At 45.9% G+C, this 24,034-nt stretch overlaps 1 protein-coding gene across 1 annotated transcript; it reads left to right on the top strand.

The window, feature by feature from the left end:
- The first annotated feature begins 767 nt into the window (after positions 1–767).
- TOMM40 (translocase of outer mitochondrial membrane 40) lies at positions 768–23,749 on the top strand. Its single transcript, XM_066607180.1, has 10 exons — positions 768–866; positions 5,135–5,338; positions 6,862–6,929; positions 8,393–8,485; positions 10,964–11,065; positions 12,303–12,408; positions 14,883–15,005; positions 17,624–17,700; positions 21,791–21,893; positions 22,846–23,749. The coding sequence occupies exons 2-10, from the start codon at positions 5,140–5,142 to the stop codon at positions 22,983–22,985; spliced, it is 1,011 nt and encodes a 336-aa protein (XP_066463277.1). The 5' UTR covers positions 768–866; positions 5,135–5,139; the 3' UTR covers positions 22,986–23,749.
- Positions 23,750–24,034: the final 285 nt, after the last annotated feature.

A 24,034-nucleotide genomic window follows, 5' to 3' on the forward strand; every position in this document is an offset into this window, starting at 1 on the left:
GATGTCAGCAGGCACAACAAACACCGGGACTAGATTGGGCAGCAGCGCTGGATGCTGCTGGTGACAGAGCGGTAAGTACTGGTCAGCTTAGTACTTTACTACCAGGGGCTCTATTAAAAATGGTGGCTGGTAACCGGACAGCCCCTTTAATACGGAAGCTCAGTGCTTGTTGGGGTCATTTCCTCTTGGGCTTCAAAAACATGGTAGGCGAATAACCAACTCACGGCACACGAAGAAAACCGTAAAAGGTCACGACTGCAGCCATACAGAGAGGAGAAGTGCCCTCAAGGGGTTAATTCATTCATTCATTCATTCATTCCCTCCCCCGTACACGCCATTACTCCCAAGCAGGGTTTACCGCAGCACTACAACTCCCAGCAGGCGCCACAAGAAGAACAGCCGGTTAGTGCTCACAGCATTTTATACCCCGGAGATTACGTACACCCCGCGGGAGTGGATCTACACGTCATCAAAAGTGGCAACTGAACGTCACGGTCGCCATAACAACGGACTAAAAGATGGCGGCTACAGGCCAATAAAAGAAAAAACGTGTAGAACTGTGGGGCGGCTCACATGACCTTGCCCTGCGACCTCAATACTAGCTCCGACCAATGGTAAGCCACGCTTGCCGGGCTGTGAACCAATGAGAGGAGGCTGCTGCGCAGGTTAGGTTGCACAGCAAGAAGCCGGTTGAGTGACATTAGGAATGAGCCAATCACATGAAGAAACGGAGGCGGGGCTTGTGATTTCCTTGCAATAACCAGAGAGAGGAGGCGGGGTCTGAGTGCCTAGTGGGTTCGGTTGCGCGTATCGTGGGTGAGTGTATGTGAAAAATCCCGTAGGACCCCCACCGTGGAAGACAAGAGGTGCGGAGATAAGGGAGCGGGCAGCGGAGGGGACGGGGCATGGGGCAGGAGCCGTGGCGTAAGGAAGAGGTGGAGGGGGCACACGTGACTGGTGCATACAGTATGAATGGGGCATGCTAGGAAGGTTATAGGAGCGTGCAGGGGGCAGGACGGCCGGGGCCGCAGGGCCTCTCCTGCTTATGGGGAGGGCTATTAGAATGCAGGAACAATACTAATTGCCCCGCAGGCGCCCCTTACTGTTGAGTAAGGGAAGTGCAGGAATAGCAGCTCCCACTATGACTTATAACCACCCCAAACTACAACTCCCAGCATGCCCTGCTCACAGGTCCATGTGTTGTCGGGGAGGTTAGAGGAGCGCGTAACACGGAGGCTGCAGGGAGCAGCAGCCTGTATTCTGCAGCCCTGAGACGTCTCCGCAGACCAGAAGTGAGTCCTTTCCTGCATATAAGATCTCCGTACATCTTACAGGGGGGGCGTCCGGGATAAAGGTTGTTTCCCAAGGGGTCCTGAAGTGTGTAGACATGACAAAGCGCTCGCGCTCCACGTTTGTACCCCACCGGCGGCTGCTTGTCTCTGCTCTGCAGTCAGTCTATGGCGTTCCGTAAACCTGCTGCTGCAGCCAATGCAGGGCTCCGCGACGATCACCTGTCACTGGCTGCAGCAGCTTGCTGGGAGATGGCGGACTGCAAAAAGGGAGACCGGGAGCTGCCGGCGGGGGACTAGCTCATTGTGTGTGTACACACTGGGGGACCACTTTAGAGAAAAACTTATCATGGAAAATCCCTTTAAGGGCCTTTAAATTGGAGTTATCATGTGAATAATCATGAAGTCGAGCGTTCTGCATGATGATAATTAGGTGCAGCGACCGATCTGCAATAAATCGTTAGATCCTCACTGATTGGATCGTCTGTCCTGCCGTATAAACAGGCGTGGTAGTGATTGCGGACTAGAAGAGAGCAGCGGAGGGTCGGGGAGCGGTGCGGCTATAATGGAACAATCGTGTGAAACTGCGCAATTACTGATCAGCGTAACGTCACGTCAAGCAAGCAGTATCTCACCGCTCATCACGCTTGTTCCAGCTTATCTTGCCACAGACTTACTGAACCTGTAGCAGAGCATTGTGGGGGGCTGATAGGAGGGGTCTCCCAGCATTGAGAGACCCTCAGTCCGGACTCACACGGGTGTATTGTCGTTGTCCGTGCAACACATATTGCCAATAGCCACTGATTTCTATTAACCGCTCACGCCTGTGTTTTTTGTTTTTTTTTGCGCACATGTATTACTCGCATGAAAGAAATCGCGGCATGTCCTAACCTGGCGCGTATTATGTGGGCATCCATGCCAAGATGGTGTGTGAGGATGGCAGCATGCAGCTGGTACACGTCATTGTGTACTGGCTCTGTGCTCGTACGTGACCCGCAGGTAAACAGGGTCATGTGAGCGCGGTCTGACAAATAGTGAGTCAGTGACAGGAGGAGTTACATGGGGAACATCCTGGTAACAGTAACAGTGGTGCTATGTATGTACAAGAGAAATTACACTAAGGCCTTGGAGCCACAGGGATAATTGCCCTTTACTATATGGCGGGTCATTGCTGCTAGTGTTACCCTATGGAGCGGATGTGACCCCCCCACCCCCCATATGCTGTCTCATGCCCAGATTTCACAGTTAGAAAAAAACGGAAGTTATTTGCAATCTAAAATCCCTTTTTACATGTTGAACCTCACAGAGACCACCCATGTACCCCCATGGGACCACCTGAGCTGCGATCACAGGAGTCCTGGAAGTGATTCATGATGAAGTTTAGACACTCACCCTGTAGAAGTCGGGCAATCACAGAAGACTAGTCCACCCTATCCAGCGTGCGGACACAAGACAACCACTGGCTGGATGGGATGGACTAGTAATTGATGATACAAATATATGATTATGTGCCATTTTTACTGTGGGCGGAACCTCTATATATCCTTTTTAGCCAGGGACGAAGTATATCCCGTAACTGTAGCTCCCACCATCGGTGTGCACTAGTGATGTACTATAGTCAGAGAAGACACAGGCAACCATGAGGTGAACGATCCCTCTGACATCCGTATACCCAACTAGTTACATCTCGGGCCGATAGCGCGGAAGAGCAGGAGTTAAAAAAAAAAGTGCACGGCGCATGCGCGCGGCATGCTTCTGGTGTGCCGAGCACATCCACCGGGCCGAAGAAAGAAGATCTGGCCACGGCAGAGGGAAGATCCGCAGCGTCCGGACAGGTAAGTAAATTCAATTTTTAGGCCTGATGTCTGCGGGAAGGGAGGGACCCGCTGCGGGATTCTGCATGGAGAATCCGCATGGGCCCGAATTTCCTAATTGACACGAGGCCTAAAAGTGGTTCCCCCCTTGGCCCATAAAAAGGCTCTCAGAGGCGCTTTGTGTGCAGTGACTCTTCTTCCACTTGTGTGGAGCTTGTTGGCCACTAGACGCCTCTAGGATGCAGGGAAGAGATGTCACCCCGTTACCAGAGTCTGAGAGAGGGACATTATTGGTATGTGAGAAGCTGGATGCTTGTATTGATGAATTGTCCCCCACCTGGGCTGTCCTGACCAGACTGTTCGGAGGTGTTGGGACCAGTGAGGGCACACAAGGTGACCGGGCTCAGGACACCCCCTACAGACCACCAGTAGAGAGTAGCGTCTCATCATCCGGCAAGTACAAGCAGCTCCAACTGTTTCATTGTCCGCCATCCAGAGACGGTTGTCACCATCGTTACACCTGTGTGTCTGTCGAAACCATTTCCAGGCCCTTGGCTGAAGGACATTTGGAATCATGGCGCCACCCACCATCACCTTCGTTTGCAGCAGTGTCATAAACGAGGAAACTGGATGCTACAGATAGGAACCGGATTGTCTTCAGTGATGAATCCAGGTTTAGTTAGACACTGACGGCTGTATTCGTGTCTGGAGACCTAGGGGTGAGCGCCTCAATCCTGTCTTTGCTGTGGAGAGGTACACTGCCACCTGCTGGTGTGATGGTATGGGGGAGTTAGAGCATTGCCTATGACAGTCGGTCCCCCCCTAGTAGTGGTATGAGGGACAAGGACAGCTCAGCGATATGTTCTGGACATCCTGCAGCCACATGTGTTCCTCTCATGGCGGCCTTCAAGAGGCAGCAGGCATTAATGCTCGGCCACACACAAGGGGGTCACAGGAATGTCCCCACAACATTGTCACACTTCCATGTCTGCCTGGTCACTTAGATGTATCACTAATGTATGGGACCATCGGGGCCACCAGCTTCCACAGCCTACAAGTCTGCACAATCTAGAGGCTCAGATACAGCACATGTGGAGGATATGTTTTTTACAACGCGGGTTGTGACGCTTGCAGGACAATCTGGTGACAGCTGTCAGTACAGCTGGCGCAGCGTATGGATGGCAGCCGTCTGCTTAGTGTTCTACTATGGCATGTATGCAGAAAACTGCAGTGAAAAGATGTTCGTTGCCTCATCCCTTACCGAGCTGCGGGGCTCCAGCTAGTTCTGGATGAAGATCTGCTAACTGAGAGGAGGGTCCACATCAGAAGGCGCCCAGTACATTAGATGAATGTCAGATGAACTCAAAGATTTAGCGGACCGCCCAGTAATAGAATGTGTGTGGTGGTGCCCATCTGTCATGGTGGCAGGGAAAGAAGGAACGGGTATATTGGATTTCATCATTCCCAATACTTTTTCCTTAGTGGAGATAAGCTGCCAACGGAGGTGTCTGGCACTGCTTCTCCCACAGCCCCGCAGAGAGAACATCTGCATGCATGGCTATGGGGGGCAGCTTGGTTTTCACAAAGCTTCAGCTAAGTATTAGAAGGGGATGTCGCTTGAATAGCCTTATTTTACTTGATTATTCCATCTCCTACCCTAAATCACAGTAGTCTTTGTCATTTGGGGGCTCCACGGGTGTCTCTTGGTGGTCCGCTCCTGCAGTCTATTTGTATTATGTCCTGGGCAGCTGTTGTCATGACCTGTGTAGAGACAACATTTCTTCGTTCCCCATATCGGTAGGTTGATGGGCCGGTCCTGAGAATTTGGGCAGACAACAAGGTGGGATATTGTGCCCCTCTTTCAGTTTCGTGGGTGTATGGTGATGAGTCTTTAAGGGTGGGAACGTCCACTCCAGGCAAATCAGGTTTTTGTTGTGTTTTTATTTGGTTTTTTTTAACCATTGTCCGGAGTATTATTTTAATATGGATCCGCATGTTCTCTAACCGCTTCTCTTTTTTTTTCTTTTATAGCAAAAATGGGGAACGTTCTAGCTGCCAGTTCTCCTGCACCCCCTCCTGCCGGGTCCCCCCCTGCCCCAGGACTAGTAACTGTGCCACCTGGATTCACGATGCCTCCTGTTTCTGGCCTTGGCACTGCTGTTGAGAAAAAAGAACCCCAGGAAGAACGGTTACCTAATCCTGGCACCTTCGAGGAATGTCATCGCAAGTGTAAAGGTGAGAGGTCTAGTTATATGTAACTGGATATGAGGACACATCACCGCTGCATGCACGTCCGTGGGATTGCCAGAGAAGGCTGAGCTATGTCCAGTGCTCCCATTGAAGTGAATGCAGTGGTGATGCACATGCGGAGCCCCCACTGTCATACACTTCAGGAAGACCCACGGCTCGACTCTCTGGGGTGACACAGCCCCAGTAACAAAGAATGTCTGAAAAGTGGGAGCTGGAATCTGATTGGCTGTTTTAGGGAAGCTGCTTCACGTTTCTTTTGCACCAGTTTTGTCTTGTCCCTTTTATAGGGTTCCGTTTTTAAAGTCCCCTGCAGGTATGTTTGGCCGTAGGGTATTCCTATCTTATGTAGCAATGGCGTATTACTAGGATATGCAGTCTCTTTATGATTAGTAGGGAAGCCCAAAGGTTGGACCCCCAACCAGCAATAGTGTGTTATAGGATGGAAACATCCCTTTGTTCTGAGAGTGATGGGGACACAATGCTGGTATGTATATTGGGTGCCACCACTGCGATATTAATAGTTTATTAATTCTGAGTGGTAGTGACCCTTTAAAGGGACGGTAGATGTGCCATTCCAAACAATAACATGTAGACAGAGGAGAATTTGTAGTGATAAAACCGTCAGTGCTGATTTAAAGGGGTATTCTCTCATTTACATATAGCATCACTTAGTGATCATTGAGGTTGGCACCTCTGGAACCCCCTAAGAATTAAGGGGTTGCAGCATAAAAAAAAACCAAAAATTGCACCACTTTTTTTCTTTTTTCCACCTACACCGTGGTGCAACCTGCATTGAGATGGGAATAGTCCTGTAGGGGTGCGGTTATATGTGCACTAAAATCTACAGAATATTTTGTGGAACTGCAGCAGATTTCAGCTATTGAAGGGGGTGAAGTCTGCTGCAGATCTCATCCAAGGGTGTGGTTTTTGACATGGGTGGGAAATTCACACCAAATCTGTTCTGTGTGAATGCACCCTTAAGGGTTTTTTTTGGAAATAAAGATTAAAGTGCCTTATCTTATTGTCACTGGGGTCTCAATCTGAGAGTGAATCAAGATGAATGGGGGGGGGGGGGGGGGCATGTAATATGTAGTTGTGCTAAGTATGCATTAACGCCTGCTGTGGCTCGTAGTTGGGACCCCGTCTACAACATCCATATACCCTGATAGGACAATTGTCTGATGACACATTCTTTATATGTTCTTTTCTTTATACTTAGTTTCTTTGTTCCTCACTGTTTTCAAAATCTGTTTGCTGTCAGTGAATGGCCACGTTCTTGTTTATACACTGAGGCTTCTAATCTGTGCAAACCTACAATTTTTCCCAGCTGAGAGTTTGTTACACTGTGTCTAGACTGCAGTAGCCTAGTAGTGTGTATCAACATGCGGAGATTACGTCATGTCCTCTGCAGCATCCTGATTACAGTTCAAGTGCTGCTTAACAAACAGCTGAAGTATATATATTTTGTCATGGTTTTTGTGTAATCCGTTTGTCTTCTGCCTTTTCAGAATTATTCCCCATGCAGATGGAAGGAGTGAAACTAACTGTAAATAAAGGGTTGAGCAATTATTTCCAGGTAAGGTTTTGATTATGAGCCTTAAGTCATCAGTACCGGACTAGGAATGTTACATGCATATAACTGAGATCATTGCTTCCTGATAGTTTAGGGTGCTGATGCAATATCAGATGGTTGGTCAGCCATTGATTATAGTAGGCCAGCCATGCAGTCGCAAAACAAAGAACAGCAGGGCGCTTCTTCAATGCCACTTTAGTCTAACAACTGATGTTCCCCCCAAAGTAACACCTATCATGAAAATAAGCCCTACCCTAGGACATATATTTTAAGCCTCCCTGAAAATAAGCTTTAAAAAGAAAAAAAAAAAACCAATACATTACCTAGCAGCTCTCCAGAGCTCCAGCATACTTGTTGCAATCCTCAACCACCCACAGAAGATTGCTTCCTGGTTATGGGATTCATAAATCCCGCCTCCAGGAAGTGATGCTGTGATTGGTTCTTGAGCGCTGCTCAGTAAATCAATGCAGTGCTTGAGAACCAACCAAAGCCATTGCTTCCTGGAGGTGGGATTTATGAAGCAATCTTCTGGGGGCGGCCAAGGACTGCAGCAAGTGCGCTGGAGCTCCAGAGAGCAACCTGCTACCGTGTTTCCCCGAAAATAAGACACTGTCATATTAATTTTTGGCCCAAAGAGGCACAGTATCTTATTTTCGGAGGGGGGGTGGGACCTTATATTCACCTGATCCGCGGCATCCCGATGGTCCCTGGCAGCGCTGCGGCAAACTTCAGAGTCCTCCCTGGCTGCCATTTCAGCTTTGCTGCTGATGGGGCTTTGAATACTCCGCCTCCAGCAAAGCAAGCGCTGTGATTGGCTCATCGAGCGCCAGCAGCCAATCACAGCCACTCAGTGAATGACATCACTAAGTGGCTGTAATTGGCTCATCGAGCGCTGGCTGTGATTGGCTGCTAGTGCTCAATTAGCCAAGTGCAGCGCTCGCTTTGCTGGAGGCGGGGTATTTAAAGCCCCGCCACCAGCAAAGCTGAGATGGATTACGGGGAGGACTCTGAAGTTTGCCGCAGCACCACCGGGGACCATCGGGACGCAGCGGATCAGGGAGCATTGATTTTTATTTTATATTTTTTTATTTTTTTTTAGGGTGTGTGTGGGGGGGGGGGCACGTTGGCTAGGTCCTATTTTTGGAGGGTACCTTATATTTCAAGCCCCTGAAAACCCCAGTAGGTCTTACTTTCGGGGAAACACGGTATGTAAGTATGCTTACCCGCCTCCTCTTTTGGGGGCAAAATTAATATAAGACAGGGTCTTATTTCCGGAGAAACACTCTATCTGTCACAGGTGAAGCTCCAGAGAGTAGGCAATGATGAGATATCCTGCCAATGTGACATGAGTCTCTGTATTGACATAATGCCTCTTAAATGTTCTTTCAGTACATGCAGTTCTGTATTGCCCAAGCAAGTTATTACTGTGCCGCCATTTTTTTTCAACTGCACATTTTGTTTCCAAGGTAAATCACACGATCGCACTCAGTACCGTTGGGGACTCCAATTATCATTTTGGTGCTACATATGTGGGAACAAAGCAACTGAGCCCGACAGAGGTGAGCTGACCTGATTAAAATGTCCCATCTTACTCTAACATTTAAGAAGCAATGGTACTTCCTAAAGTGTGTCTGAATGTGAGGGCTTCTTCACACGACCGTGTCTGCACTGGTATTTCCCCTCTGCATTTTGCGTGCATGGAAAAAAGTGGGACCTGCTCTTTCTATAGAAGTCTATGGGAGGTGCGCAAATACGCAAGGGGAAAAGTGAAACGCTGCGGAAAACACAGGGAAAAGAACACACCTGGATCTCGTTAGGCTAATTAGCCTTTTAATGCATGGAAAGGGTGTGTTGCTCGCGTGTGAACTGCATTGCGTGCGCAAATAGTACAGTACTACGCACAGACACGCGTGCAAATCCACTTCAAAAACCTAATGTATGCGCAAATACATGCCAGTGCGGCAAGTGTTTTTGCGCATGCGGTCATCTGAATGAGTCCTACAGTGCTTAATAAAAAAAATCCTCACTTAACCCCTTTCCCACGTTGCACCCTATGCTACAGGCTCCTTCCAGCCTGAGTGGTCTGTAGGTTGGAGCCCGCGGGCTCGTTGGTGTATTGTGCCTGCCTCTGTTGAAGACCTACCCTCTTGTAGGCTGTAGGTCTAAGCTGGACAGTGGGACACAACCGATGGCTCCTGAGCACCACCACGGATTCCAGCTTGACCCAGTCCCCAGGACAGTGATGCTGCTGAGACACCGATTTACTTGGCACCCATCAGTGATCAACAGGTTGTGAACTCGAACTCTAAACGAAATGTTGCTCTGCATTTAAAGGAACACCCAGCACAAAGTGACATTGTATCACGCTACCGGTCCGTTTAGATCTGCCAATTTCTTGCTTGAACAAGTGAACGATGTCGGAGATTGCTCGGGCAGCCTGTTTATACAGGCAGATAATTGTTGGCGCCTTCAAACAAGAAGTTGTTCAGCCGCTCTCATTTACTGTATCTGACTGAACGATCGGGATTTAAACCAACCGATTAGAGAATGAGCCAACGATGACATTAAGTCTAGCATTAAATCAACGGTGAACGATTTGGCTTTCATTGTTCAATCGTTGGCTACGTTTACACTGAACAATTATAATTTTCACTCATTTGAACGTTAATCATTCCGCGTAGAATGGCCTTTAGTGTAGGTTCTGCCAGGGTGGGGCAGGACACGGGTATTCTTTCTTTGGTGATATGTAAATCCCCGTGTCATGCACTTCTTATTTTGCTCAGAATTGGGGATTTAACGTTCTGTAGCCTCCTCCATAAGTACTCCATTGTTATTCAGACAGAGAAGCCATGATTATGAATGAGGGGAATTTAGAGTATTTCCTTAACCCCTTCCCTCCCGATGACGTAAGGGTACGTCATGGGAGCGGGGTACTTCCCGCAAAATGACATCCCCTTATGTCATAGGGATAGCGCGAGATCATGACAGATCTCCCCCCCCCCCGCCTCCTGTTAACCCCTTCCCTGCCGCAATCTAAGTAGATTGCGGCAGGGAAAGGGTTCGCAGAGAGCCCGGCTGGTTGCTATGGCAACAGGACGCCAGATGCCGGCGTTCTGTATTCCCAGAGCTTGTGATCGCTGTAGAAGCGATAAGGTATTGCAGGAGAGAAGTCCTGTAATGTCTTATTGTAGCGATCCTCTATGGTATAAGTCCCTCAGAGGGACACAGATGGTGTGAAAAAAAAAAAAATCAAAATAATGTACAAAAATTAAAAATGTAAAGCACTTTTTTTATGCTTTTTCTCATATTGGCATAAAAAAACAAAAAAGAAATGCATATTTGGTATCGTCGTGTCTGTAAAGACCCGTACAATAAATCAAGCGCTTTTTATCCTGCACGGCAAAAAGCGTAAAAACTGAGGCAAAATGCAGATTTTTAGCATTTTGCCTCCCAAAAAACACAAGAAAAGTGATTAAAAAAAACCATATGTACCCCAAAATGGTACCAATAAAAACTACAGCTCGTCTCGCAAAAAATAAGCCCTCACAGAGCTCCGTCCATGGAAAAATTAAAAAGTTACAGGCCTTTTAATGCAGCAATTTAGAGAGAAAAATTTTTCCAAAAAAAGGGTTTTTATTACAGAAAAGTGGAAAAACTTAAAAAAATATATAACAATTTTGGTATCGTTGTAACCGTACCGGCCCGCAGAGAAAAATGTAATGTGTCATTTATGTTGCATAATTAACGCTTAAAAAAAAAATCTATGGCAGAATTGATGCGTTTTCTCTTCTGCGATCATAAAAAAAAAAAAAAAAAGTTTTACAATATAGTCTATGTACCCAAAAATGGCACCCATAAAAACTATAGTCCACCACACAAAAAACAAGCCCTTATACGGCCGCTTTGACGGGGAAAAAAAAAGTTATGGCTTTTGAAAAATGGAGATGAAAATCTACCAAAAATTGTTTGGTCCTCAATGCCAAAATAGGCCATGTCCTTAAGGGGTTAATGATTTCTTTTTCTTTCCCTCTTTTCAGGCATTCCCAGTATTAGTAGGCGATGTGGATAACAATGGCAGCCTGAATGCACAAATAATCCATCAGCTATCTCAACACATAAGATCAAAAGTAGCATTACAGGTAAGAGATTACTGTTTGTGTTGTAATTTATTCATTCATTCACCCCTGATTCATTCATTCATTCATTCATTCACCTTGCCCCCATATTACACTGTGAAAAAAAACTAAGATCCCTACCTCCATTTATCAGTGCAGTTGTTCTTACTGAGGCTGCACACGGACGCAAGCACATATACACTCGCGATCACGTGACGCTTATGCACTACGCACAATTGTGTGCTATAGCGCCCGTATCAGCACTTTTTACTGTACTTTTTTACACTGCTGGGAACACTCGCCTTGGCGCAGTCCTGGCAGCGCCATGTTTGAGTAGATCTGTCAGCTGACTTGGTAGGCCCAGGTGTTATTGTTTAACCCTACTAAACCATGTAAATGTGTGCGGTGAAAAAAAAGTGTGAAGGAACACATTGACATCAATTGGTTCTATTAGCTGCAAGTTCGTCGCACAGATTTTCCGGGTGTGAATGCGCCCTTGTACAGCCGACCTTAAGGGGATTTCCTATTGCAATGGAAATATTCCCTCCAACCACTTTAATAGCTGGATAGATTTTAAAAAAAGTCAATTCAGATTTTGTAGTTTCTATCTGAGTACCTGCAGGCTTTACTTCCCCCTCCCCCATAGTGACCTAGTAAATGGTCATACGCTGATACTTTAATCAACCAGTGAAGTCCACATGCGGTCTGAAAATCGGACTCTCTTCAGACCTCCGTGAGCACTGTCCCATATGGTGGACAGCGCAGGAACGGGGGAGCAGGTGAGTATAAGAAAGTCCACCCTTGGCCCCATGTCTCCTCTCTTCACAGCATCACAACTTAGTTCTTGGCGTTGTTCAAAGCTGATGGGCCCCCTTTAAGCTTAGCGAGCTAGTATATTGGACGGACCGATTTTGGGCTTACGGCGGGGAAAATGCCAACGAGTACCTAGAGAAGAATTGCACATTGTGAATGTGTTTCACCGATCCAGCACTTACCGTAGTTATATGGTGGTTTTTAGTCTCAGATTCTCTTTAAAGCAGTTTCTCCGTTTTCCTATACGTTTATGAAAACAAGGTGAACATGGCTCTAACGGGTAGAGAAGTGCGTTTGTTGTGTGCAGTCCTCCCCGTCCTACTTCTACTACTGCTCACATATTTAGATTCCAAATCTTAGAGACCCATATGTAGGTAAGTGAACTTTGACCAATATTTTCCCCCAATGTTGCATATTAATTTGACCCTTCCTGTGACTTTCTCTCCAGTCTCAGCAATCCAAGTTTGTGAACTGGCAAATAGATACAGAGTACAGAGGAGAAGATTTCACCGCTGCAGTAACCCTCGGCAATCCAGACATATTGGTGGGATCTGGTGAGCAGATTATAAATATCCCTGTCTCTTAATTACATTTTGTAGAGCTGAACCTGGACATGTTTCTGCAGCGTACAAACTGCAGCAATAATTTTTTCTTGGAGACTGCTTGACCGAAAAACCCTGCAATCTCAGTGTGAGGGTCCATTTGGGATCACCAAACATCAGTCAGGGCATTTAAAAGGTCAACAGCTCCAATCAGCAGCGGTGCTGATAGGAGCTGTTGGGAGTAGATGTCGACTGTAGTAACCAGCCAGCACCCGCATTCTGTTGAGTGGGGTCGACCTGCGATCCCCCTCCATACAAACTCTGAACCTCCAGCTTGCTGTATACATATTAATAAATTTACGTATAATAAATCTCAATGTATTCAAGTTGTATGCACTAAATGACTTTTAGTGGAGGCTGCAGGGAACATGAATTTTATCATTTAAGGTTATGGTTATTAAAGAGGTATTCCTGGACTGTTTCTTACTTTCTCTATTGTTAACTGATAGGGACCCACCACTTGGATTCCCAACAATAATCTATTGGTGACCTGCCAGTCATCAGTAGAGGAAATGGGAAAAGGCCTGTAATACCCCTTTAAAGCAGGGCTTTTAGAGATCAGTTTATAATAGGTCCATGTGCTCTCCATATATTTCACGGGCAGCACGCTGCTCCATTATAGCCTATGAGGCTATTCAGAAACACGATCAGTCCATCTGAAAGAAAATCTCTTCCATTTTCATGGACAAGAGTATTACAACCAATGTGCAGTGTCTGAGCAGCCCGGCCTTATAAAGATTTCTTATCTGAAGTTGACACAGAATTTCGGACCTGAAAATGAAGTCCTATTTAGAATTAGAGCTACATTTGATATAGTTTACGCTTTTTTAAACTCCTTTAATTGAAGAATAAGGCCCAATGTCCACGGGCGGGTTTGATTTGCGGAATCCGCAAATCATGCCACCCATGGGGCAGCATGGGCGTCCGCAAATGAATTGAAGCATGTGGATTTGTTTTGCAAACCTTTTGGTCTGGAAAACAAATTGCAGCATGCTTCATTTCAGTGCAGGTCCCGTACGGATGGCTTCTATTGAAGTCAATGGAAGCCGTCCAATCTGCGGCACAGCCACAGCTAACTCTGCAGACATGCCACGGATCCTGCGGGAAAGTAGAAGTTTGAAAAAAAACCCAAAAAACTGTACTGAGTGTGTCTGACAGCGAGCTATCAAGACCATGCACAGTACAGCAAACCCAGAAACCGGGGAAATACAGGTACGCAGGGGTCACTGGCTGCGGGCAGAGGTGGATTCTGCCCGTGAATGTGAGGCCTAACATATTCCACTAATACAAACAAATGCAGTTACAATGTATGAAGCTTTCAAAACAAATAATATGTTAAGTATATTTAAGACTATTAAATGTAGTATTACAACTACTACAATCTTACACTATATATATATATATATATATATATATATATATTATATATATTATATATATATAATATATATATATATAAATTTTTTGTGAATACCGATCTATTGATTTAGTGCTAACAAATATAGTTGGGCTAGTTTGTGTTATTTGATAGTACTATGAGAATATTACTTGGTCCAGTAAGAAGTGGTAAACCTTTTGAGTGAAAGCCGTATTTAAGGAACTACACCATTATATTCCGTACCTTGTGCAATTTTTCAGGACACTTTCTGTCTTTATAAACCTTTTTTTTCACATGAGACGATTGTATTTACCATATTTTGCAATTGAAGTAGTGGCAACTGCCTTCTTTTCCTAGCGTTGTACACTGCTAAACTCCCTCTACCACCCTTCTCTTCCAGCTTCCATAGTAGTCTATGGGAGCTACCAGTGTATCTCGGCCAAAAGATGGGGCAAGACCTATCTTTCCCAGCAGCGCATAAATTCGGTCGCCGATATCGGCCGAGTATGTCCTATTCTATCCAGCGCAACGTTTTTACGCAGATAAAAATCGGTCACCTGCAAGAATATAATGGAAACCAGTGCTTCAGATAGTCGCAACTGTCGTCCAGTGTATTTACATGGCTAAATAGCCTCTTAAAAACACTTGTGTGATTTAAGGCCTTCTAGTAAGTTACAATCCAAACAGCTGTGAAATCTACAGGCTATAGAGCTGCTGTCCCCAAGAGCTCTGCTCCTGTTCTGCATCTTCACAGCCTGTATATTATGAAATTCCAACATATGCTTTTACAAGGGTTGTCCCATGAGAACCAGCCCTAGACTTGTGTTCTGTTAGGGCATACCGTTATATATGGCTGGGATCCAACCAAAGGCCGCTGCAGGGGGAATGCTTTATTGACTGCATTTTCCCCACAAAATCCACTGTTTGCCGGGTGGGAGACCCAAGGCAGTCCAATCATAGAAAGTTGTCCGATGAGACAAGCCCGTTAATAGCATCTGCCATTCATATCGTTACATACCATTCATTAACCTTGGTTTTTGTTCTTTAGGTATTGTAGTTGCTCACTATCTCCAGAGCGTCACTCCTAGTCTGGCACTGGGAGGCGAACTGGTCTACCACAGACGCCCCGGTGAGGAAGGAACCGTTATGTCTCTAGCAGGAAGATACACAGGTAATACGTGTCCACATACTGCTATTCTAGCAGGCCATACGCCCATCTAATGAGTAATAAGGTTGGGAACTGTGAAGTGCATTAAAACCTCTCCTCGGTTGGCTTTGTTGAATTGAATTATATGGATGTGGAACAACCTATTTCTACACTGACCATCAAGAGGCCTCCCATTCCAGATGGATACCTTACTATGTACAGTGATGTCCCCAATGCATCTAAATGAAATATCAAGCAGACTCCATAACTAATCTGTTGTGTGTACGGCCCTATGCAGACCAGTGTGCGTCCGTGCTTACTGACTACAAACCTGTGTGGAGTAACACATGCATGTAGGAACACGCTACTTAAGTTTATTGAAAACGACCTTCCGCTTTTGGAACACTATTCTGTCCGTAGGGTGGAGGGGTATCTCGCCTGTCCTATATCTGCTCTTCCTGGCCCGGTTCTGTTTTTCAAGCGGCCAAGATTACCGCTGATATCTTTAGACTACTACCGGTAGAGCATAGTAGTGCATTGGTAGTGTTAGGAATACAATACACTGTAACTGCTCATTGATTGGTCACATTATCAGCACTAGCCAATCACTTCACAGCGACTATCGGATTGCTAGAAAACTGCGGTAGCCATTATAGCCTCCAAAACGGAAACCTAGAACCAGTGGAATGGTGAGGCCAGGAAGGAGATGAAATCTAGTACCCCACCACCCTCCTGTCCTCAGACTGAACGGGGGGGGGGCGCTTTTTTTAAACCTTTGAGACACAGATCTGCATGGGAGCTGTATACACAAAACCTAGGCGAAGCTTTTATTAAAAGCTAATTGCAAAGTTGCTTTAGGGGGCGTTCACACATTGCGTATGTAGCTGCAGAGCCACACCAAAAACTGCACCAAAGTCCACACCACTTGTGTGCAGATGTTGGCATGGTTTTTGATGCAGATCCGCAGCAGATTTACCCTTGAAGGGGTGAATTCTGCTGCGGATCTGCACCTAAATCCACATAAAAATCTGCACCAATGATGCTGATTTGCCACCAATCGGCACTAACACCGCTATATGTGAACGAACCCTTGAAAACGCACAAAAATGGTTACAAAAATCCTTTAACTCCCCCTGTATACCTGAGCCTATATAATCGCACGGGGAAGTGAACAACTCCAAAGGGATTGAGGGATGTTAGAACCTTGGGTTTCCAGATGCATTACATCCTGTAATCCAATATTTAATGAGTTGCTGCTATACTAATGACAATTCCGAATTTCTATACCATCAGTTACTGGCTTGCAGAACCTGTGTGTACCCATGGCCTGGTTGTATAGGTTTGCCCATATGTAATGGTGTGGCATTGTTTACCAATGCTGCCGACTGCATCCATACACTGTTAATAATGCATGTACCTTCTTAAACCAGCACATGCATTGTTCTCTAAAGGGCTGATTTGTGCCTTTTGTAAAGTCCCTTCGCGTGAGTTATGTATACGTATACCTACACCCACCCGTCTGGATTATATGCAGACATCAGCGGTAAATACACATGGAGAGCATTAATACATTTCAGCAGGTGGATGATTTGTAGAGGCTTAACGGAAGTCAGAAATAACGAACCGCGCGTTAATGTGCTTAATTACACTATAATGAATGGGGTATTATGTACAATTTAGCACTTAAAGCTTGTGACATTTCTGAAAGGGGAGTTAAATGGTGACGTTGTCAGGCAAGCTGTAGGGATTGACGGGTTTATCCACACACTTGGGTTCCCCCCTGTAGGTGCGCTATTCAGAATGACAAGTAGCAAGAAGTACGACAAGCTTCTGGCATCCGGATTCCTTTTCATATTCAAATCACTGTAACTCTTGTACTATAGGAACAGTCCAGTACCTACACTTCTTTGCAAAGTGAACCTCTAGGCAAATTAGTAAATTTAGTGATTAGTAAAATCGATTAGGCTCCTATTATATACCGGGGGGTATCCGTGTGAAAGGATGAATGGCCCAAGCACTCTGTACAATATATGTCCTTAAATAGCCCCTCTGGACAGCTTTGTATGGTTTCTCTGAGCTGCAGTTGTAATCCAGTGCATATTAGGACACTTAATATACTTCTCCCCTGATGTCCCACATGAACCGCTGTCAGCCTACAGCAGATTGGAAGTCATTGTCTCTGTTCCTACCAGAGCCACAATGTGAGTCTATAGGAATGAATGAAGTGATTTCCTGCCTGCTAGGACTTGGCTAGTCAGACTGCGGTTCACGGGGGACCACAATGGAAATGGTCTCATCAGTGAAGCAGTAGAGAAGTATATTACCTGCCTTAGTGGACATAGTATGGCAGTTGCACCCTGGAAAAATCGTAAGATGTTTTTTGCAGTGGCCCTTAAGGCTATGTGTACACGGGACGGAAATGCTGCGGAATTTGCAGCAGAGTTTTCTGCCGCGGAAACTCTGCAGCATTTCTGCTTTGAGTGAACTTGCCCTCAAGAAGACGTTACTGGGTCCTGCAGCAGAAACTGTCCCAATAATGCCATCTCCTGACATCACCCAGTGCTCTACCTGTAAAACTAAGTTTCCTTTTACCTTGTACTCATGTTTTACAACAATTGTTTTATTTATTTATTTTTTTAAAGCTCCTAATTGGACGGCGACGCTCACACTGGGCCAGGCTGGAGCACACGCAACGTATTACCATAAAGCCAACGATCAGGTATGTGATCTTCAGCTTACTGACTACCTTCCACCTATAGAGTTTGGCCTTGTTCACACAATGCAGGTTTTGAATAGTTTCTGCACGGTTTCCCAATCTAGTACTATGGATGCCCATCCCCTCAGGACTGCTCATATACATGCAGGACGTGGCAACCAGCATACTATTTTCCTCCACTGCTTGTTATTCTATCCAGCTGTTTGTCTCTGGGAAGCTTGGGTGATCTCATGGGTTCTTCCAGGTTTCTTAGGCCTGTGTCACATGAACGTTTTTGTGAGCGCAATACGCAGTGAATAGAACCCATTGAGTTTAATGGCTTTGTTCACATGCACTTATTTTGCACAAGTATTTCAGTCAGTATGCCAACTTGCTTGGATTGCCGTATTCCTGCATACGTTGGTTGGCACACACAAAATATGCCCTACAACTTTCTCATTTATAACTGGTCACAACCAGCTTTACTCTGCATCGCGCAAGATTCGGAACAAAATCCCGAGGCCTGTCTAGGCCAGTGCAATGCATCTCAGCTTCCCTAGCTGACAAAGGTGCAGGTCCACCAGCTGCCCCCTCTAAACCCCACGCGGATTCATCACCACCTTTCCTGGCTCATTGAGGCTTGCGTTGCCTCTTTTCCCAAACTAGAGCCTTGTGGGAACAGACTGCAGCTTTCTTAAAGAGTAGCTGCACTTTCAACTAACTTTTGACATGTCTGAGAGAGACAAAAGTATTGATCAGTGTGTGGGGGTCCTGCTGCTATGACCCCCGCTGATCAGTGAATGTCTGCTGGTTTGAATCTCTTCATGGCCAAGGCCTTTACCTAAACATGCCCATCAATTTTGTCTTTTGAGAGCAATACATTCCAAGGGTAAATATTTTTTTCTTTGTTACTCTACTGTTTTTTTTCTTTGTGGCATGGATTGGTTTTACAAACAAGACCACCTGTACAAAAAATATAATCCTCTCACTCTCCCATGTCTCACAATCCAAAATATGTGCACTTTATTTTAAGGGGTTGTCCAGGATTATGAAAACCATATCTGCTTTCTTCCAAAAGCAGCACCACCCCTGCTAATAGCGTGTGTGTGGTATTGCAGCTCAGTCCCTCTCACTTCAGTGGATCTGAGTGGCAATGCCAGACACAACCCATAGTCAGGGGTGATTCTGTAAGAAGGCAGCCTTGTTCTTCTAATACTGGACAATGCCTTGAGTCTACACCGTCTGTGTAATACCCAGGAACAAAGGTCCCCAGGATTGTCCTTGTGTGTCTCCTGCCATTAACTGCTATATACGGACTTGATTTGAGTGTTGTTTAGCACTTTTTATGTCTAAGAGCTGATCATTTCAACTCTAAGTCACTTCGACATGATCGTAATAATAATCTTTATATAGCGCCAACATATTCCGCAGCGCTTACAAAGCAGGGAAGAACAAACAAAACCACAGTTACATGGAATAATCAATTGATGGAGACAGTAGGGGTGAGGGTCCTGCTCCAAGGAGCTTACATACTACAATAATGGGGGGATACAGAAGGTAAAGGGGCTGGAGATGTGCATGGTATGGCCAGGTGGAGAGTGTGGGATGCTATACACACAGACAATGGTCAGGCCGTATGGTGGATGAGTCTGTATAACTGCAGTGGCGGTTAATGCCGGCTAGCAGGGGTTGCAGTCAGTAGGACATGGAGCCTGTTATCAGGCGGAGTACAGAGGGGTTTAGTTTAGGGGATACGGTATGCCTCCCTGAAGAGGAGCGTTTTTAGAGCATGGCTGAAGTTTAGTGTGTCAGTGATTGCCCGGATATTTTTTGGTAGCGTGTTCCAGAGGACAGGTGCTGCTCTGGAGAAGTCTTTGAGGCGGAAATGAGGTTTGAATTAAAAGGGCACTTAATCTGATTTCGTTAGCAGAGCAGAGGGCGCAGGCTGGGTGGTGGATTGAGATGAGGGAAGCGATGCAGGGCAGTGCTGTGGAAGGCTTTGTGGATGAAGGTAGCGAGGTTTTTAAATTGTATTCTGTATTTGACAAGCAGCCAGTGCAGCGACTGGCACAGGGCAGAGGCATCCGAGTAGCGGCTGGACAGGAAGATGAGCCTGGCTGCCGCATTTAGGATGGATTGGAGGGGGTAGAGTCTGGTGCAGGGGAGGCCGATCAGCAACAAGTTGCAATAATCGAGCTGAGAGTGGATGAGGGCAACGGAGCGTTTTTAGCGCATCCATGGTGAGAAAAGAGCGGTTTCTTGCGATGTTCTTGAGGTGCAGCTGACATGCTCAGACCAGAGATTGGATGTAGGGGGTGAAGGAGGGATCAGAGTCTAATATAACCCCAAGGCTGCGGGTGTGCTATCTGGGAGTCATGGTGGTGCCACACACTGAGATGGAGATGTCAGTATGAGGTCGGTTATTGGAGGGTGGAAACACCAGGAGGTCAAATCATACTGACAGTGCCAGTTTAACCCCTCGAAGGGTGCATTCACATGTAGCCGATTTGCCGTGGGTTTTCCACAGTATAATAAAATGCACAACAAACCCACATCACTTGGTGTGGGGTTTGACGCAGGTTTTGGTGCAAAACCACAGCAGATTGTAAATGCAAATTGAAGGGGTGAAAATCTGCTGCAGGTCCACCATGTATGAACATACCCCAAGCGTAGCTGCACACACAGGATTTGTTTATAAAGTCCATTGTAACTTTGTGGTGCAGTATTTTGAGTCAAAGCCAGAAGTGGCTACGTAATATATGGGAAACATAAAGGAAAATGCCTGCTTCTCCTTCCTGCTGAATCAACGTCTGGCTTTGACTCAAAAACTGTGTAATTTTTTTTTTTTTTTATGCTGTGTATGAAACCACCCTAACCCCTTCCAGCGCTGTGGTGTACCATTATGGTAAGCAGCTTGTTTCCATCTACAGATTTAATGATGCATGGCAGTGATTGTGTGGGCACAGGAGTGGCACCTCTGCCATCACTTGCAGGTGCCAGTTGTATTACAGAGCTGGGACTGGAGAAAACTACCTTTATAGATGCCATAGTCAATGCTTCCTATGGCCTTAAAGTGGTCAGATAGAAGAGGGGGCTGTTATAAAAAGGTGCTGTGGACAGGGCCTAATAGGCTTCCAGTCTGTAAAGCTCTACCAGGTAATAAAATATTGTATTATGCTTATTGAATCAATACATTATTTATCCGGCACAGTGAACACCATAGATTTCAAAAAATTTATACAATTTCAAACTTTTTAAAAAATTCTTATCCCATCTTCCAAAGATAGAATAAACATACAAAGGTCAAAAAGCCGCATGCCCCCCAAAATGGTGCCAGTGAAAACAAGCTATCCTGCAGTTCCGTCAGTGGAAAATAACAATGTTACGGGTCTTTGCAGCGACACGGAAACAAATTATTGCAAAAATAGTATAGGCCTTTATCCCCACAGTTATAGCGACCTGTGAATGGATGTCCTTTAGGGCTTATTCAGACGACCATATATCGGCCGGGTATTCACGCCAGCCAATATACGGCGTCCCTCTCTGCAGGTGGAGGAGGCAGGAAGAGCCGGGAGCAGTGCTCTGAGCTCCTGCCCCCTTGCCGCTCCTCGGCACTATTTGCAATGGGAGGGGGCGGGGCTAAGTCCCAGCATTTAGCTCCCGCCCCTTCCCATTGCAAATAGTGCCGAGGGGCGGAGAGGGGGCAGGAGCTCAGTGCACTGATCCCGGCTCTTCCAACCTCCTCCCCCTGCAGAGAGGAACGCCGTATATCAGCCGGAGTGAATAAGCCCTAATACTGTGGAATGAATGCTGTGAAAATTGCTGCGGTGTCCCTCCATCCCCCCAAAAAGTGAAACCATATTGTATGCACTCTTAAATGGTGCCATTACGAAACACAACTCCTTCAGCGGAAACAAAGTTCTCCTAGAGTTGTGGTGATGGAACAATAAAACCGGCTTTTGAAATTCACATTTTTTGGGAAAAAAAAAACGTACACACATGGTCTTGGTGACTTGTTGCATCCACAATTAGGGTGTACATATACAGATGGTGGATGTGAATGGTTTCCTGCGTCCTCTCTAACACTGTATTGCTCATATCCTTTTGGTTTTAGCTTCAAGTAGGTGTGGAGTTTGAAGCTAGCACTCGGATGCAGGACACCAGTGTCTCCTTTGGTTACCAGCTGGACCTCCCCAAAGCCAACCTGCTTTTTAAAGGTATGAACTATTACACTGTATTGCCACCAGAGGGCAGCGTGTCTTTTCTACATGTGTGCAGCATGTTTTCGTCTCCTCTTTTGCATTTCTTGCTGCTGGCATGCTATCAATAGTTTTAGTTCTCTCTATATTGGGGTATATTCACACAGAGGAGATTTTGTTGTGGCTGTAAAAATCCATTCCGTACGTGTAAATGGACTTTTTACTGCAGCGTGTCTGTGTATTCCTGAAAAGCCTATTCACATAAATGCGACATTTGCAGAAACTTTGTAACAGACCTGCAGAAGTGAATTTAACCTAAATATAAAGCCATCAAACTGCTCATCTAAAGACTACATATTTGTATTTGCATAGACATATCTTGTTTAAATGGCCCAGAAGGACTGGGTGAAATTTTAACCCCTTAAGGACCAAGCACTCTAAATTTGCGGCACTTGGTCCTTGGCTTTAATCCTGGCCGATAGCAAAAATAGGACACGGGATTAAAGCCTCTGCTGCTGCAATCAAGGAGGAACAGGTAGGGTCCTCAGCTGTTAGTCACAGCTGAGAATCCAAAGGAGAAGGGAGAAGCAGTTTTTAACCCATTCTGTCTTCTGCTTTCCTTTGTACACAGCACTTCCACTACGCAACCTTGTAATCACGTGGCACAGCAGAGCTGCAGGGTCCTTGCGGACCCTGATCAGCGCTGCTAGTGACTGATGTCAATACAGGGGGGGTCACCCAGGGCTCCTATGGATGTCCCAGCTGCAATGGAAAAGTGTGTAATAAGAAAAAAAAATACCATGTGAATGACCCCCAGAGATCTTATATGACATTATGGGGACATAGATAAATAAAAAAAGAAATAAAAATATATTCATAAAAAAAGAAAATGAATAATTTTTGTCTCTCCTGCTTCTTATTTCTCCAGCCTGCGAGTAACTTGCCTCCATTTTTTTCCTTCTTCGCATAGGTTCGGTGGACAGTAACTGGATAGTCGGCGCCACCTTAGAAAAGAAGCTCCCGCCACTGCCCCTCACACTAGCCATGGGAGCCTTCCTCAACCACAAGAAGAACAAATTCCAGTGTGGCTTTGGCCTGACCATCGGTTAACTTCAGCTTCTCGTGCACAGCTTGTGGTCTCCCCTCCGCAGCTAGACATGTGGCCTCTCCCTCCTGCATTCTGACTGCCTCCACCCCACTTGCTCTTCCTCTCCAAACTCCTGCCAGGCACATTTTTATAAAATTAATTTTATCATTTGGGGCAGGGAAGGAGCCGTCTGTGAATATTTACTATAGGTAACTAGATTGGAGAGAGAACTGGCCCCGTTTTTCCTCTCCATCTCTCCTTCTGTCTTTATGTATGTTTCTGTATGGGGATGGGTCTGTTCTTCGTGCTCAGGGGGCCTCGCACTGAGCAGTTACCCCTTAGGCATTTGTTTTATTTTATTGTCCCTCTCTTAAAAGCCATTCATTGGGTTTTGCCCATGGGGATTTTGAAGTGTGAATGTACGGGGAGGGGGGTCTTCATCCTATGAGTGATGATTCTGTTGTCTGCTCCCCACCTGTATTTCTTTCTGCTCCAGCTTTCTAGGGAACTGTCATGTCTAGGAGGGCAGTCTGTTTTGGGCCTTACCTGAGCCCTGTGTCCTTATACACCTTGTGCTGCTGTCGGAGGGGGGTGGTAGGTGGGGGTGAGTCCTGCTGCCGCCTGATCTCCATCTTTAGGAGCGTGGATGTAAATCATGTTTATAAGTTATAAAAGAGAAGAAACAATATGACATTGATCTTTTACATAAAACAGATATGTAGCCCACGGCAGAGTCATAAGCGGGCCTGTATAGCACCAATAAAGTGACTTCTGCAATGGGATCTTATTGGAGTAAGTTTTTTTTTTTTTTTTCTATTGCACATATTGTGTTTTACAGCTGTCCTACCAATTTTTCAAGATTGGCGTTCTTTATAAACCACTGATACAATGTAACTCCTGATGGGTAAAAGCAGGTACAAGGAATTGTCCAGGATTAGAAAACTATGGATGCTTTCTTGCAGAACCAACACCATACCGGTACATGGGTTGTCTGGTATTGTAGCTCTGCTCCACTGGGAATGGGGTGCAACTGCAATACAAACCTCTGCGGACAGATGTGGTGCTGGTTCTG

Source organism: Eleutherodactylus coqui, chromosome 6 (genome assembly GCF_035609145.1).
Source record: "Eleutherodactylus coqui strain aEleCoq1 chromosome 6, aEleCoq1.hap1, whole genome shotgun sequence".
In the NCBI taxonomy this organism is placed as follows: Eukaryota; Metazoa; Chordata; class Amphibia; order Anura; family Eleutherodactylidae; genus Eleutherodactylus; species Eleutherodactylus coqui.

Coding starts and splice junctions, on each gene's coding strand:
- TOMM40 (XM_066607180.1), top strand. CDS start 5,140: ATGGGGAACGTTCTAGCTGCCAGTTCTCCTGCACCCCCTCCTGCCGGG. Junction 8,486..10,963: donor AGCAACTGAGCCCGACAGAG/GTGAGCTGACCT, acceptor CCCTCTTTTCAG/GCATTCCCAGTATTAGTAGG. Junction 12,409..14,882: donor AGACATATTGGTGGGATCTG/GTGAGCAGATTA, acceptor TTTGTTCTTTAG/GTATTGTAGTTGCTCACTAT.